This window comes from Aythya fuligula, chromosome Z, assembly GCF_009819795.1.
Source record: "Aythya fuligula isolate bAytFul2 chromosome Z, bAytFul2.pri, whole genome shotgun sequence".
NCBI classification, from domain to species: Eukaryota; Metazoa; Chordata; class Aves; order Anseriformes; family Anatidae; genus Aythya; species Aythya fuligula.
Genome location: NC_045593.1, coordinates 83,843,079 through 83,861,282, shown reverse-complemented (window position 1 = coordinate 83,861,282; position 18,204 = coordinate 83,843,079). Strand labels below are relative to the sequence as shown.

At 35.8% G+C, this 18,204-nt stretch overlaps 1 protein-coding gene across 5 annotated transcripts in view; it reads left to right on the top strand.

The window, feature by feature from the left end:
- Positions 1 to 18,204, top strand: part of MCTP1 (multiple C2 and transmembrane domain containing 1) — a 314,126-nt gene that overhangs the window by 170,511 nt on the left and 125,411 nt on the right. For all 5 annotated transcript variants that reach the window (XM_032205996.1, XM_032205997.1, XM_032205999.1 and 2 more), the window contains 2 exons: positions 9,201 to 9,371; positions 12,322 to 12,452. In XM_032205996.1, the coding sequence (XP_032061887.1) occupies positions 9,201 to 9,371; positions 12,322 to 12,452 (302 nt within the window). The remainder of the gene's footprint in view (positions 1 to 9,200; positions 9,372 to 12,321; positions 12,453 to 18,204) is intronic.

Genomic DNA, 18,204 nt, shown 5'->3' with positions numbered 1-18,204 from the left:
CAATAGAATATGAAAGAACGATCTTGGGAAGGTAACAGGAGGCCAACAGTGAGGCAGGTGGTTTTGGTGAACAGACTGAACCTCGCTTCCCAGATTTTCAATTGCCTCAGATATTAAAAAATCTACTTCTGTGTACATTGGACGTGAAAAAAAGACAGGAAATAGGAGTAACAACCTGAAAAGTTGTCTTCCTGCCCTAATGTGTGAACAGCCAAACTGTGCTGATGTGTTTTTTTAACCTGTGCATAAAAATCTACAGTGATGGATATTCTGCGACCATGTTATCATTTCCATTAGAATGCTGTGTTTTTGTTTTTGTTTGTTTGTTTTTTTGTTTGTTTCCCCTAGTGTCTAACAGTATCTTCTGTGATGCAAATTATGCTTATCTCTTCCTTTGACACAGATATGTTTTGTCACAGTGATTTGGGCACAATTTACTTATAATATTTTAGAGTATGTCTATGTCTGGGGGGGGGGGGGAAAAAAAGCTATTTTGAAAAAAATAAGTTTAGATTTAATTTGAAAGAAAGTTTTGGGGTGTTCAGAAACTAAAAATGAAGAGTCTGTAGGAAGAAACAAAGCAATTGTTTAGTCAATTAGGTTTTACTCTGTGTAAATAATGTCAGAAGGAATAGCGATAAGATGGGAGAAATTAACAAGACTGTTGATTGTTGACCACAGTCAGCACAAAGCCTTGATGCTGTGCAAACACTGTTCATCGACAGGTGTGACATCAACAATGTTTTAGAAATACATCCAAAACACAGCACCTTCCAGGCTGCTGAGGGTAAACTGAACTCCATCCCAGCCAGACCAAGTACAAGATCAAATGAAGTTTTTAATCAGACTGATTTTCTAACAACCTTTGCTGGGTCTTGGCTCACTGTTAGTTCTAGAGCATGCAGGAAGCCTTGCTGTGAAAGACTGAAGGACAGGGACTGTACAGTTTCAGATGGAAGTGCTCAAAACTATGTCCAACCTGATTTTGAACATTTCCAGTGATGGGGCATCCACAGCTGCTTTAGGTAACCTGTTCCAGTGTCTCACCACCGTCTGCTCATTGCCCAGCCTCTGTTTGGGATCGACCCAAGACCTTGCACTTGCCTTGTTGATCTTCATGAGGTTCACATGCACTCACTTACCAAGCCTGTCAAGATCCCTCTGGATGCCATCCCTTCCCTTTAGCGTATCAGCTGCACCACCCAGCTTGCTGTCATCCACAGAGCTACAGAGCTGCTGGGTGAGGAAATCTGCAGGAAAAGATAAGATGTCACCCTCTCTTCATTTAAAATTTCTATTTTTTTTCATATTTTAGAACTGCAAATTTTAGAATGCACTAGAATGTATTAGTGCTATTAATTTATATTATTAACATGTGGCGAGCTCTTTCAGTGTGACTTTGATTACCTGAAATGAAAGCTCCGTTCTTCCCAGGAATTAAGATACATTAGTCTGGGTTGCAACAGGTTATATATAAACTAAGAGTAAAATTAGTTTTTCATCCTGAAGTCACAACTGTGAAGCTGTTTTTGGTTAATTACAGTTGGTGACGAGTGCATTCATTGCCTAAGGCAAGTGAATTAAAGCAGTTCGCAGTTTGTGTTTAGATGACTGTTTTTGCTTTAATTCATCATTACAATACTTTTATACATATATCTTTAAAAACAAAATTATAACTTAGGAACAATTGAAAAAAATGCTAAATGTAATGTGCCTTCAGCTCCTAAGTGCTGACCGTTTTTTAATTTTATTTCAGATGTTTTCCTAAAAAGATTCATGTTCAGTAGCACTCACTAAAATGCCAAAAACTGTGGCCTTATTAACTGATACTTTTATGCCTAATTCAAAATATTTGCTTTATGTGACTGATTTGCCTTTTCCTAGCATGAAAAGCTGTATGAAGCATTTTTTTCTATTTTAAAATTGAAGCAAATGCTTTTCTGCTGGAACAAGATGTCTCTTGAGTAGAGAATAAAACTTGGAAATAGCAAATCATGGTTTAAGGATAACAAAGACAAGCAGAAATATGGAGTAGTATGACATTTCTTAATTGAAGTAATTTACAATCAACGTAGCATCTTTCAAACAAAGTTGTTTATAATTTTAGAATAGGAGGTTGAATTACTTTGAGATGGTTTATAAGAAATTATTTTTTTAAGCTTAAGAAGATATTAGCTTTTGTAAGCCATTGGGTTCTGGATGTCAGTTTATCAGGTGTAAATAGTGCTTGAAGGAAAACTGCTAAATAATGGAATATAAGTAAAAAATGTCAGAATAGATACACCTGTCTGTTAGACGTCTGGTTATAAAAATTATGCAAATATTTGGTGAAGCTTGTATTTGCATTATGGGTACGTGAGTGGTAGCAGCTGTTATGGTTATCAATCAAAATAGCAGAGTAGTATTTCATTGGCAAGGCGGAGAGTGGGGGGGGGGGGAGGGGGGGAGGGAGTGTCTGGGTTCAGATTTCCACTTCCAAAAGCTCAAGTAGTTTTCGTCAAGTGTTAGTGGCCATTGTGCTTCTTTGTGTCACATCCACTTTGGTATTAAGACAGCAGAAAACAACATGATCATCAGGAGACCTGTTCACTTCTACATATTGCAAACACAGGTCCCAAGAGGAATTGCTGGGAGGAGGAGAAGGGTGAAGGTTAGCATTATACCAGCACAGGCTCTCCAAAAACTCCTCCCAGCACCCCTTTGTCCTGTATAAATATTTCTGCTGTTTTCCAGAAAATCTGAGGTCTAGCTAGTGCTTTTACTCCTCTTAATAGAGTTGCAACCTTCATCATATTACACATGAGCTGGCTCCAGTGTAAAAGTACAGCGTGGCTTTCCTTGCGTTTGTTTAAGTAGTATGCACAATTGTTGGACTCTGGAAACCACAAAAAATCATGAAATGTTGCAGAAGTATCAGCTGTTATTACAAATACTGCAGTGTCACCAGAAAACTGTTACAACAGTGACAATATCAAGTTGTCAGAGCAAACGTCCTAGACCGGATTTAACATGGTGGTCATATTAGGAATACACAGGGCATAGGGTAGCGTAAACTTCACAGGTTCTGAAAGGGTCAGATTAGCTTCTCCTGGAATAGAAATGTCCTCAATTAACAATTATTGTTTATCAGAAGATAAGATAAATATTCTTTCATATTACAGTAATTATCAGAAGTAATCCATTTATGAAGCTTGTTGACGAACAGTGAGCAGAAATTACAAGGAATTGTCAGAGTCCCGCTGAAGGCCTTTTTAGTAGCTCAGTAGCTATCTGTTGATAAATTCTGCAAGGTGTTGTATTTTTTCTAATTTCTAACAGAGGAGAAGAATTTTCTGTCTGTTTTTTTTTGCATCTGGTTGTCCTGTGATTTCTTGTCATGTATGCAAGGTAGCATTAGTGTCTATTGATATTCCTAATCTTTTTTTTTCTTAATTTATTTTTTTTTTCTTTGCCCCCCCCCCCCATTTAATTCTTATTTCATAGTGAGTAAATTAGATGCATTTCAAAATTTATTTCAGTCTGAACAACAAAGCATTTTGCAATAATTAATTAAAAAATAAGCATTGTACTTGTTTTTCATGATCTAAAGAAAGTTTAAAGAGAAATTAATGGCCTTTGATTTATTCTTGCCCAGTGTAAGCACAAGCTGAAAAACGTTGTTAAATTGCACAAACTGATTTCTCTGTATTTCCACAGAACTGCTTTAAGCAATAGTTGTGTTCACTGATAAATTGCCCACAGATAAATTATCCATCCTGACCCGTTTTATTTACCAATTAGAAGTCTGTTTCTCTCGACACTGTTTTCCAGCACGTTTTAACAGTACCAAGGTTTTACAGATCACTTATGTAGCAGGACACAGCTACTGTGATTTGTTGTTTTGTTGTTTTTTTTAGATTGAAGGTATGCACTTTTTTCTTGACCATACATATAATTTTAGCCCATGTGAGTGCTTATCAAAAACTAGAGCTATTTTTAATGCCATGAAACTAAATAGTAGTGATAATCTTAAAATTTTTGTAATAGATGCGTGTTGTCCAAGAATCCTTACATAGGGCATAGGGTTTATCTTTATGTGGCTATGCCTGTGAGCTAAACAGTAGTGTTCTGAAGAATTGGAGTACATTAATGTTTATAAGACAGTCATTCAAGGATGAGGCAAAATTGAATTCAGTATAAATAATGGCAAATTATTTTTTTTTCCTTATCCAATTCTTTTTTCTCTTCCTTTTTTTTTTTTTCCATAAAATAGAAGAAAAAAATGTATAAATCTTTTTCACATAATGCATTGTCTCCAGAAATAAGAAATTCTTATGTCTATTGACATTCTTAATTTTTTTTTTTGTTTTCTTTTTTGTTTTCTTTAAATGTTTTATCTGAGCTGTGTACATATACCAGAATCTGGGGAACTGAGGAACTGGTGGGTAAAGAATTCTGACTTTTTACTGGAATTGGCAGCAGTCGTTTACAATGATGGCTCTGTTTTGCTTTGCTGTATTCGTATTTACTCTGTTCAGCCATGGAGTGAAGTTCTTTGCTACACTCCTTCTTGATTGTATTTAATTTCAAGGTTCCAACCCAAAGTTAGTCTTTGGATAGATAAACTTTTGCAGGAAACATGGCTGCATCATTTATTTATTTGATTTTATGACTTTTTTTGTTTAAATAAGTTTGTGGTAGGCACACTGTTCTAATCTGCCTGCAACAGCACCCAGAGGCACTCATTATTTTGGGGGTGGCTGTGCAGACATATCAATGACAGAAGGGAAAATGTTTTCATCCAACTAGGAAATCCTGTTTGTATTAGGCAATAAAACACAGGAGGACTAATGGCTGTATTTAATTTCAGACAGTTTAGTAGTCTAGTGAGGTGAACAATAATTCACTGAAGAGTTATGTCTGAGAAGCTGTATGTGGTCATTAGCTTACTTCATCTCTTAACTGCTGAACTGTTCTCAAGCAATAGATTTTGCATTCAAGGACACAGAGGAGGGGTGTGCCCTATTGGTGTGTGTAGCAAGGAGATTTAGTAAAAGCAAATTCTGTTCACATGGGCACAAGCACTTGCAAGTGAGAGAGGTGGTTCTTCATACAGCATGAAGACTGGTCAGGTCAGGTCTGGAGGGGACAGCTCATGAGGCTTCTCCAACTAATTACAGGCTAGAGTTTCAAAGGTCACTTAGATACCCAGAGATAAACACTTAAAAGATTTTCAAAACTGCTTAGTAAAGCTTCTCTTCTATCGAAGAAAGTCATAACAAAGTTGTGTTGACTGATGCACTCATCCAGAACGTGTTCTTGCAGTCTTGGCCCTCAGAAGCCCTGTCCACAGCTTCAATAAGGTCCACGCTGAATGTGGAGCCTCAGCCCACAGTGACACCTTCCTTTAAGTCTCTGAGACGTTGCTCTGTACTGTGTCCTGAGGAGAGCACCATGGCACGTTTGGCTTTGGGAGTGGACAACACTCCCAAAGTCCTGGAGGCCCAGGACTTCCCAGTACCTAGATTTTTTCTAAGCCTAGGTTGGTTTGTGACTCAAATCCAGTACTATACGCCCACATACAGAATTTTAAGCCATGTGGTAAGATCATCTTTCAGCTCTGCTGTTTATTTGGCGGACTATATTAATCATATCTAATAGGGGATACAGTTCTATTTTGGTGTCAGCAGGTTTTCTGCTGTTGGCATCCCTAGCCTTTCTGCTACCCTGAATACAGATAGAACAGGGGAAACACAATTAGAAGCTAAATTTATCAGATCAGAAAACGTTATTTTTACATACTGCTTATGATAGAAGTATTAAAGATATAAGATATGAAGAGATGTGTGTTTTTCTCTTGCAGGCAGCTCTAAGCATCTTTTGACATGAAAAAAAATCTTTTTCAAAATCCTTTTCAAAAACCTAATTTTTACTTTCATTTGGGAAAAGAAAATTTCACAGTATGCAAGCCTCTTTTTTTTTTTTTTGATTGGTTGGTTGATTTTTGTTTTGTTTTTAATCACATTAATGCTGGTTAGCTGTGGCCTGAGATCTTGTCCTTGCTTCTATTGGAACTGTGACATTACACAGACAGCATGGCCAATTACAGATGGAAGTATTCTGAAATATAACTTTACACCTACTCCCAGAGAAATTAAAAACCTTGCAGTTTCTTTAAGTTTTTATCTGTTTGTGGCAGAAGAGTGAAACCAGGATGCAATATGCATCACCTACTTTGTTGGAAATAAGACAACTAAGAACTAGTCTCAAGAAATATTTCTTCATAGGAGCAACTAGGAAAGAGTCATGCTGATGTTTTCATTTTACTCTCATGGTTTTATTTCTGGCATTGTGGGATGGATTACAGAAGATTGCTTACATACCTAAAAAAAAGTACCTAGAATGATGCACCCGTCTCATCCTGTGAAATGAACGTCATAAGGAAAGAACTCTGATGTGAAATTAGTCTTATCTTCCATTATTTCATTTATTAGCTTTTGACAAATTTGACTTGAAATCTAGGTATTCTCCTTAGTTTTAGTTCCCACTAGCTGTAGTCCTTCTCTTTCAGTATGTCTTCCTTTTTCAGTTTGCTATTTCATGGATCTGTGTGTTGCCAATAAAGCCAGGGAGAGAAGAGCACAACCATGGTCCAAATTCACTACCTCAGAGAAGCAGCAGCAGCAAGTAGCACATACCAGTTTATTTCTAGCAGCCAGCTTCTTTTATTCCAGCAGATTGAAATTTGAGCTGTAGCTTTGCTATCAGTCAACACGCCACTGGTATCTGATGAACACTTTGCGCATCATAAACTGTATAACCTAGCTCTGACCTGAAAGGGCTTTCTGAAGCAAAACATGAATACTTGTTCTCCGGATTTCTTCTTGGTTCTTGTAAACTCCTATCTGACCCAGCTGTTCTACACTCTGTGCTGGATCATCTGGTCTTGCCTTGCCACCTCAAATGAAAATTACATTGATTGATGAAACTCACTACTGCTCATAAAAAATAAAACAAAATAAAACAAAATAAAACAAAATAAAATAAAACAAAATAAAACAAAAGCAGTGTGCTTTATATGGTGGCAGCTGCTCTAATGCAACAAGTTATTTTAAGAAAACTATTGAACATAGGGAATTTAGGTCAAGTATATTCTCTAAATGATTCACTGCCTTGTTTGTGACTAGTTAGGTAAAGAGTTAGGAGTTATGCCTAAGTTTTACTTTAAGAGTTCCACAGCTGTAAATGCAAACTAATGCTAATTTTCCATGAAAATACTCTGAAATTCATCTGAATTCCCACTCAGTTCTTTAAAAAGCCCTTATGGGTTCTTTGCTGAAATGTCTCAATGAAACCACTGCTTCTGTGCCAGTAAGAACTCTCTTTCTAAGCATGCTTTGTCTCATTTTTTTGATTCCTTAACCAGTCTCTCATCACACTGTGTTTGAAGTGGAGTCAGTTTTGGTTAATACCATTCAGTCCTTTTCCTCCAAACCTTCTAAGAAACCAAACAATTAGGAAATGCTACTGCTTGTTCACAAGACAAGTTTTCAGAAGTGTTGACTGTATACTGCCAAACTAAGGGTATTATTGCTGAGGTAAAATTCATTATATTTAATAATTTTACCTTGTTGTAAATGTAATCTCTTCTAACAACTACGTTTCTTTCCTGTGTCCTAATTTTTGTAGGGTTTCTACTTTGTGGTGTCACACTGCTGCTTTATGTCACAGGTTAAGTTAAAAGTTACTCCACAGCTGAACTCTATAGTTCCTCGTTTGCCTTTGCAATAACAATAATTTTTTGAGAAACTTCTCTGCAGTCCAATCCTTCACTTCTGCAAGGTAGATCTTAACTAAACAGTGAAATATTTTGGCAGTAACCATATTCATTAGAATGAATAGCTATTAGAAATACATTACAATATGGTATGCAACATACTGCTAAAAGCATGTTACTTGGGTTTACTCTGACCCAAGTTAACCCAGTCCTTATGTATAACACTTATCCCTAGAGTTTGGTGAGAGCAGGTTGTAATTCAGTCATAATTCAGTGTACTTTTTGTAATCTTCTCTGGATACTAAATAAAGTGAAATTCCTACCCTATGCATTTGCATGGTTATAACCATCCAGTTCTGTTTACCCTGCAAAAGACTCAAACGAAATTTGCACTGAAAACCCTTAAAAGATGCATCAGTGATGAAGCTAATAATGCAACAGCATTTTGTTGCATGGATGGTTCCTGAAGCTACAAAGCCTTTGCTGCTCAAACTACATTGCATAATAAAGAGAATGCAGCCTTGATATATATTTATAGCCCAGTGTCTGTACAGACATGAGTTTTTTTGATTCCTAGGCAGAGTAATTTGTAAGTTAAATATTGTATAGCTATCTAATGTTCTGATTTTAGATAAGGCAATTCTGAATGAATACAATTGCAGAATAAGAGGTGTCCTCCCACACATCTGAGACGTGTTTTCTCTATCTGAAGAGTGCAAAAGTGGTATGTCAGTTCTCCCCACTCTTCCACCCCCAGTGGAGTTCATTGATGAATGCTGTGGCCATATGGTTTGTGGGTGTCTATGTGAACTTTTTTTCCCCAAAAGTTAGCAATTGAGAGGTTCACAACTTTCTACACAGTTCCAATTAAAGGTTCAGCAAAGTCTCATCATGAAAATCTTCAGCTAACATGTTGATACTTAATTCAATTCTCCATGCTGCAAATAGTTGTCAAGCACAGGAGTTTATTGTTTTATTTTTCTGTGATCCACACTTTTCGTGGTGGGTTTATATTATCTTAATGGAGGTTTCATTTTCTTGCTGTTCTCTGTTTTAATGTTTGTTGAAGTTCGTTCAGTCATATGCAACTCATATAACAGACTTCATAACATTTATTTGTAGTGTTGCTAGTTCATTCTGCAGGGACAGAAGTGAAGCAGGAAGAAAACAGAATTGTCTTTTCTTTTTTTTTTTTTTTAACATTTCCTTAAGCAGTATTAGTTGAGCTTCATTCTGCGAAGCAGAACATGACATTACCTGCACATTAGTCACAATTTTCTCTCCAAGCAATTCTTTATAATGTGGTTTACATATGTACTGTCAAATAACTTTAAAATGGCTTAAGACGGTTGTTCTACATTCATGATAATAGAAAAATGAACAATAAAACACAGGAAATCTATGGATTTGTTTTAACTAAAACTTTGTTTTTATTTCCCTGAAGTTTCAGACCCAGAGCTTACGCCTCTCAGACCTGCACAGAAAATCTCAGCTATGGAGAGGGATAGTTAGCGTTACCTTGATAGAAGGTCGTGAACTTAAGGCGATGGATGCAAATGGGCTAAGTGACCCTTATGTGAAGTTCCGTCTGGGGCACCAGAAGTACAAGAGCAAGGTAATTTTGGTCTGCACTGCACATAGACTCTGTTTGAAGTAGTTTCTTCCTGTTTGAGCTTTTTTTGTCTTGCATAAGTACTTAAATAATGCTGGGGATTTATTAGCTGTCACAGCACCTGGATTTTTCTTCAAATGTTTTCTTGTATTTCATTATAAACCAAAATATAAATAAAATAAAGCCAGATATTAAAAAAAAAAAAAAAAAAAAAAAAAAGAAAAAAGAAAAAAAAAAGCACTAAAAATGTAGGCACACCATATTTTCCATACAAACTGTTGGCTTTTTTTTCTTGCTCCTGGTCCATCATTGCAGGGGACAATTTTACAGTGATTGTGACAAGTAGATACCACATCTGTGCCTTTCTGGCTTGATGCAAGTAGACTGGCATCATTTGCATAGTGGTGTCCTCGATGAGAATCATGTTTATGTTCTCATTTTGTTCATTGTGTCCTTGCCTCAAGTTTCATTAAGTTTTTGTATATGTATGTGTTTAACATGCAAGGAGGATTGATCAGGGAGAAAATGACTGCAGAGAGCTGCTTTGTTTCCTTGCTATTATTTTTATTTTCCTCATTCCTGTTGGCTTGAAAATTGCTGTTTGTGGAAGATGCTGGGATCACTGATGACACACCTTCGTCTTTCTATGGCCATGACAGCCCTTGTGGTCTTTGGAGCCAGAAGAAAGCAAAAGTCAGAAAGAGGCCACAAGTGTCTGGATGTCAACTTTTCAAACCTCAGAGCCAGCCTTAGGGCCTTCTGACCTAGGCTTATGGGGGAATTGTTGATTCCCACAGGCTACTCACAAACTGTCTAAATATATATATATAGATATATACATATAGATATATACATTTAGCTGCTGTCTTAATTTCAACGAGTGAATTGACTGATAATCTGAACACTTTGTCTGGCATCATGTAGGGTTTCAAAGCTTGTTAACTACTGTGTATAATTTGGCTTTTGAAAATGAAAAATATGCCTTGGTATTACTAAAATTTCGGTGAAGAGAACTCTAGCAGGAATCCTAATTCAGACTGTAGTTTCTATCCCACATTTGAACTGGCTATCAAGGAAGTCAATTCCATTCTCCTCTATTTCCATTTCTGTAACTGTGGTTTTTAAAATCATGTAGATTAGTGACATTTTCCCTGTCATTATTTGGAGTCTGTAAATTGGAAGAAAATAATGTTTCCTGTTAAGTATTTACAAAAAAAAAAAAAAAAAAAGACACTGAAGAGATGCACTTCTTTTCAGACATCTCAGACAAAATCAGAAGATACACTTATCAGTTCGAAATACAGGAAAAATATTTTTCGGAGGTGTAATACTGAATGATCATTATTTATAATCATGTGTCTTTACTGGAATAAGGTGGAGAGTAATTTACAGATTTATAAGAAAGTCAGAAATCTTTTTGTAGCCTTTTAACGAACAGCATGGGAAAGCACGTGGGCTAATTGGCAGATCTTCATCTCAATATCCTGTACATACTGTTTGCAATAATCTCCATTTTATTTATTTTACTTTATTTTTGTCTTCTGGGTAAAAAAGTGAAGCTATAAATTCATCACATTACACTGTTCTAGACCTGTCTTCACACTGTAAGGGAATTTATTTGTTCCTTTGATTGACTTTCAGTATCTTTGTTGTGTTACGACCAATGGGTTCTTTACTTTTTCTGTGATGTAGGTTGGAACATGCATAGGTGCTATGTGATTGATATACTTCCCACCCCATACCCCCCCCCAAAAAAAAAAAAAACAACAAACAAAAAAAAACACAACAATTTATATATATATTATATATATGTGTATTATATATACATATATATATTTGACCTTTTTAATCCCTTTTTATTCTTTGGCTTTGTGATAAATAACTTCCCGTGCATAGTATTGAGATTAAACGTCTCTTAAACGGCATCAGGATCCATATGCTGCTGTCAGTCCCCATCAATGCCTGAACAATCATCTGAAAATCTATTTTTGTGTCCTCACACCCACTTCAGGGTCTGTATCTACCTACCTTTTCACCCCTGTTGTCACCCAGTTTTATGTTAGTGTTACTTGGTTTGAAAAAAAAATATGTATATATATACTTTTAAATCTGTGCATTCTCATGTACAAATCAAAATGAAGAAATCAAATCTCATGCTTTGAGGACTTAAACATTTCAGTAGCTTGTCTAGTCCTTAATCCTCTTTAATTTTTCCATTTTTTCAGGTCAGTGAAATGCATCAATCTTGAAAGTAGAGATAGCTTCATAGGCAAAGTACTAGGACAGATATGACCACTGTTTTGCGTTTTGATTTATAAACATACAAAGCTTCTGTACTGCAAAGCATGTTCAGAAGGACATGGACTGAAGTATGTTGAAGTACAAATACATCTTTTGTTAGAAGTAGCTGGACTGAAAATGATTCAGAAAACTACTACTATTTGAGCAGCAAAGGAAAGGAAGTAAACTACAGTTGTTTGTTTGTTTGATTTCATTATTATTTTTTTGTAATTACATTTTTCTCCCAGTATTAATGAAGCTGGGGAAAGATGAGACAATCAAATTGTTTCTGTTTAAATACTCTTAGTCACCATCTAATTGTCATTTCAGGTGCTTTGTTCTTCTTTAGGCTGAGGTAATTTGTAGCTAACTGCTACTCAAGATAGGGCATGATTATTCTACAAAAGAAATGTATCAATTCCCAGCATAAATCCTTTGTTCTGAAGGCTTTTGAAGGTGACAGGCTGCAAGATTTTGGGTGTTGATGATGTGTCAAAGAAGCATAAGAGAACTGACCAATAGTCTTTTTAAATTATTTTTTTTAAATCCTCAATCCTTGAAATACTCATACCGCAAAAATGCTTCCTGAACACAGACTCTAAAGACCAAATTTGAAATTCAAGAGAAAGTTTGCCTTCACAATGCAGAATGTCTTTCTTTTTGCTCTTTTCAGATTGTGCCAAAAACTTTGAATCCTCAGTGGAGGGAGCAGTTTGACTTTCATCTCTATGAAGAGCGAGGTGGAATTATTGATATTACCGTGTGGGACAAAGATGCTGGCAAAAAAGATGATTTTATTGGCAGGTTTGTGCAATTACAGCCTTCTAGTTCCCTGGGGATGGGAGCAGATGATTAAAATGAACCTCGCCGTTGAAACTATTTCTTAGGATCATTTGTTTTTGCCTTTCTTTTTTTTTCAAAGGTGGGGGAGGATTTTTCACAAAGTAAGAGTGTAAGTTGCTGCATTTGTGTTATTCTTTACCTTGATGGTGTAAAATAATTTCTGTTGACCAGTAGGTGGCAGCTTTTACCAATTGATAGGTTTAGGTTTTCCAAAATGAAAACCCCAAGTTTAGAACTATAATCAAGATGCAGGAGGTTCCATATGGCAACGCCCAGCATAATTCCCATGACTAATAATAACAATGTAATACCAAAATGATATACCAAAATGTAATACCATTTTTCAGTCTACTTGGTGAATGAGAGTATTCTATGAAGGACTACTCACAGTTCAAAAATGGTATAAATCTGTGTGATTGTGCTCCCTGTGACTGCCTCAGAGGATGATAGGTGTTTTCAAACATTTGCATTAGTTGCCTTATGTTTATAGATGATGTACAAAGACAGTGCTTCTTTGAAAGCTGAAAAGTGTTTACATCATATTTTAATAGATATCCATACATTTACAATAGAAATAGTAATTAATCCTGTATACTTTGATTGTTAGAATATTGGTTATCAGTGTTTTCACTAGAACATTGATACTATTAAGTAGTATAATTGCTTTTTTGGGTGGTTAAAATTAGGAATGGAAATCCTACAGACTGAGCTATGTGCTTCTGAAGTCCATGTGGTTATGTTTCTACTAACCTTTTCCTCTCTGCTTCTGTTTAAGTTAATGGCTTTCTTTAGATCAATTGGATAATATTATGTGTTTATTTCCTACCATAAATAGTGGGAAGTCAAAAAAGATGCAGAATCTTTGGCAAGGAAACAGCCTTAATATCAGACAAAAGCTTTTTGAAAGCATGCATAGTACAATTCTATTTTATACAATGAAACATGGATGGAGTGATATGTTCATATTTGAAGTTCATATCACTATCTTTTCCCTTTTTTGATTTCAGTCAGCACAAAGGGTAACAATGACTATTTTTCTGAAGTAGCATAATCATTTGTCTCAATGTGTGGCAAACCTTTGGATATCATTTCTATCTTCTGCTTAGCTTTAACCTTCTTATCCAAAACATGGTGAGTTTTGGAGTTCTCACTTAGGACTTTCAGAACACAGACTTCAAAGCAATACTTACATTATTACTATTATCAGTAATTATAACATTCAGTTTAAAGTATTTTAAAGAGAACTGTATAAAATAAAGACACGGGTTTTGCTTCAGGGTGCTTGAAACCTAGATAAGAACAGAAACACAGAAATTAGAGTAGATGAAAAATAGGTAACTTTAGGCACATAAGCTATTTAGGTAGCTTTTCAGATATCTAAGAATGTTATAATGTCTTAAGCTTAAGTATATTCTTTTTAGTAACTGGAAGCTATCATGGAAGTAACAAGAGATTTCTACATTTTGTTCAGGCCCATGAAATGTGGTAGTATGAGAAATCTTCCCTTGAAGAAAAAATCTGGACACCTTTAGCATTTCTCTGTGAGAGTATCTTGTTTTGTTTTGTTATTCACCCAAACAGATGTAATTCCTCTATAGCATGAATGCCAGAAAAGATTCTCCTCTGACAAAACTCACCTGCAGTGCTACTGCAGTATTGAACTGATTTCAACAAAATCAGTGGTACTTCTCCCAAAATCTCACTGCGCTTGATTTTTGTGACCTTTCTGCTATCAGCATGCTTATAATCCCTCTTCACTTTGTCCTTTCAGAGACTCTCATTTTCACCAGAGATGGCACCACATCTGTGGATAATGTAACCTTCAAACAAATTCTTCTCCGTGAAGAATTCCATGAAAAACTTTGTTATTTGTCAAACTCAATCTGAATACAAAAATAGGTCTTAATATTCACTTTCACTAATGCTCTTCCAATCACTATGGATAAAAATCACCAGTACTTGACAGCTCTGCTTTACAGGGACCTCTTTTCCCCAGTTTCTTATTTCAAGGCCGTCTCTGAAAGCTGTAAATACTTTGGTACAGACACTACAGATTTGTTCAGAGTGTGTGCTGTGATAAATAGACATTAATTTTATAAAGCAAGATTGAGTCTTAGTCCATGAGTAACGTCTGAGTAGGTCTCTCAAGGCACATAGAATAAACTGAATGTTTTAACTCGGGTTCCAGGAAAGGTCGTCATGTAGGACAGAAATGAAAGACTTCCTTGTAGTGTTCTAGCATGTCTCAGTGATGGAGAATAATCAATTTCATCTTATTATGCTCTTCCTACTTTCTTACACAATATTTGAGCAGTAGCTATTATACAGAAGTAACTTTTTTTAATGAAAACATTTTTTTTCTTGAGAAACTGCCCTGTCCAGCTAAAGTATGGTTAGGAAGAAGCCAGGCTCATTTGAAGAGATCGTGCATATTGAGAGAAACAGCAGACTGAGATAATAAAACAGAATAAAAAAAAAGTGTAAGGAGCAGTTCTCATCTCTCATCTACAATGTGTTTCTTGTTTGTTTGTTTTTTTTTCGTCTGTCAAGTTCAACTGCATGCAGAGCACAGGTGAAGGTCAGCAGAATTCCCTGTGCAAAATGCAGATTGGCAATCTGCTTTGCCCGTATCCTTGTTAGAGCAACATCCCAAAAAACAGTGATTGTGGGGATGGAGAGCAGGAGTTCCCCCATGATCTTGGGATGCATTGTGGTGGGATGAGAGACGTGATGCCTACTGGGCAGCTGCAAGTCAGGGCTCCCGAGTGGAAGATTCATGGGACAAGCTCCAGGAGCTGTGCAGAAAGTGGCACTGGTAGTACCCTGGAATTGATGTATTCCTTCTGTGTTAACTTCCATAACTTGCAAATTTCATTCCAAAGTAGAATGTCATAATTTCTTCTGGAATTATATTTTGTGTCAGCTGCACCTCAGTGAAATAAAAGAACTGGGAAGTCATGAACACAGAATTCTGTGGGCTGTGTATGCATTGTCATAATCATTAGTTTGGAGCACTGTGGAGAACCAGGATGAAATCAGGATTATGACAAAGTGGAGATGGCATGTGTGCTCAGTCTGTGAGGGCTTGGGTTTGCAATCTTTTTTTGAGGGCAGGAAGATGAAAGGAGGATGTTAGAGAAGACTGGAGACATGGAAGTGAAAGTCTGGCTTTGGATCTGCGTGACAGGAGGATGGAAGTGGAAGGAGTGGCTTGTAAGAAAAAGGAAAGTATTAAGTGAGTGAGACTGACAGTGTGGTATCCTAATTCAGAGGAGAAAGATATATCTGTCACAGAACAAGCATAAAGCTCTATCTTCATCTTGGTACCCAGACACATGTGGTGCGGTGATTCCCAAAGTGAGATGTTGACTGCTTTATTTCCATTCTTAACTTTGAGACCTATGTGTTAGTCAAATTTGAGTTGCAATTATATGCACAATCCATGTGAGTATAAAGGATGTAGTGCATTATGAACTTTCATCTAAGAATAACCCCAAAAAAGGAAATCCTAGAACCACTTCAGTGTTTAATTTGAGATTTCAAAAGCCTGAAAAAAGACCTCACACAAAAGCTCTGAAAAAAATATATTTCTGATGATCTGCTGATTTGTATAAGGAAACACTGACAGATTCATGCAGCATGAAGTGAGGGATTAAATTCTGGCATTCTTCTGAAGATCATTCAAAGAAACAAAAAAATAATCAAGAACCAATGATGTGAGGTCTTTTTTTTTTTTTTTTTTTTTTTTTGGAAAGCACCAGCACTTAAAGTCATTGGGGCAGTTTTCTTATATTCTAATGAGCATGTGAACTTGTAGTATTAGTCAATACTTCATCTGATAAGTAGAAATACATAGGTACATGTATGTCTGTATGGTGTTAAGTCTGAGTATGTTTAATATTCACATGTTTTTGCTATGTGTAAATCATTCCTTTTCCATATTGAGTCAATATACTACTGTGATTAAAAACACATACTGTGATACATTTATGTAGGTAATTCTATGATCAAAATGAAGGTGAAATGATTTTAATCTTCATGTAATTATTTAACTTTCTTATCATCTGTGTTTCTGAAGGCGATCCTGACTGTCACCTTTACGATAATCAGCTAATAAATCCTCATGATTGTTACACCTTTATGCATAGCAGTAATCTGAACAAATTGGCTGCTGACAGCTGCAATAAATTGCCAAGAATGAGTGCTGTCAGAGAACAAGTTGTTTCTGTGAACATACAGGATAAGTAAATCCCATGTCATGCAGTTTTATTCAGCTTAAGTTATTTGCAACCCAGTACAGCAGGATTTATAGCATTATTTATTGGTATGAAAAATGCGTGTTTATCTTAAAATGACATTGACTTTCACTCCTATCTTATGCCAGGAAATTACTGTAGACTTGATCTAAATCTATTTTTATCAGTATTTATAGATGTTACCATCTTTTATCAAACCTGGTGCAAATGAAGAACAGCAGAAGACCTTCTGCATTTTATATTCATTAAAGCTATGTATTAACTCTATCAGTAGAAAAGTTCCATATGTGTTCCATAATTTCTCTGAATGTTGTCATTAAAATTCAAACTGTTTTTGTGTTTGTATATACGGGTACAGACCTTATTATATTTATTTAATTTCATCCTCTTAAAATGGATATTATGAATCCAAAGTTACAATACTGAAAATGAAATATTTTGATTTTGTTTTTCAACAGCTAATCGGCTATCTTTTTTCTGTTTAATTTTTTCATCATAGTGAAGCTACAGAGCTTTTTTTGGGTGCACATAAACAGAAGCACAATGAGAGCTATACTGCTGCATTATTAATCTGAAAGCACAGTGATATACTGCTCAGAGTTCTAAACCGAAGTGGGATTTTTATATAAAATATTTATATCTTCTCAGTTTTATTTTTCCACCCAAATTTATATAATTTCACTACGGCAGACTGAATATTATCAGCAGAGAACTCAGTTGTGCTGTTCAGCTGTGTATTGGTACTGCAGTGTGCATGTAAAGTTAAGTGAAGGACAATGTGCTAAATGTGCTACTGTGAATGTTGCTTTGTCATTTTTTTCTAAAGGTGTGGAGACTGTGGAGACTGTAATTTATATTAAAATACTGACAACTTTCTTTTTTAAATATTGTTGCCCAACAAAGAGGCTTTGAATAGTAGGTGTGAATGTCTGTGTGCAGCCTCTGTATTGAAACTGGAAAATTTTTAAATTTCGCAGAATTCTATGGAGACAAAATGGATTTTTCTGGATTTGTAAATAGGACTTTATTATGGTGGTATTTCATCTTTTTTTTTAATATATTTTTTACATGGTTGTTTGAAAAAGTCTGCACATTGCAGTAACTTTGGAGGCAAATTTTATTTTCAAAGTTTAAATCTATTGTTTAATATTCTATTGTAATGTGAGTTTTGATCTGTGTGTGAATTACACAGCAATTCTGTGTAAACACAGACAAGCACACAACCAACAGACTGTGTGTATAATAGTTTGTTGATTATACATGATGACTAAAGTTAAATCATTGCAGATGTATTTCTCTGTGTAAAATGAAGGTTTTGCCAGAAGCATTAACATCTAAAAATGCTTCTGCTGGGTCTGTCCTTGACAAATCCTGAGATGTGCTGAGCCATCTCCATTTGTAATTGTTTTCAAAGGGTAAATAGTGCATTTCGAAATCTGGCCTTCAGGTATTCCACT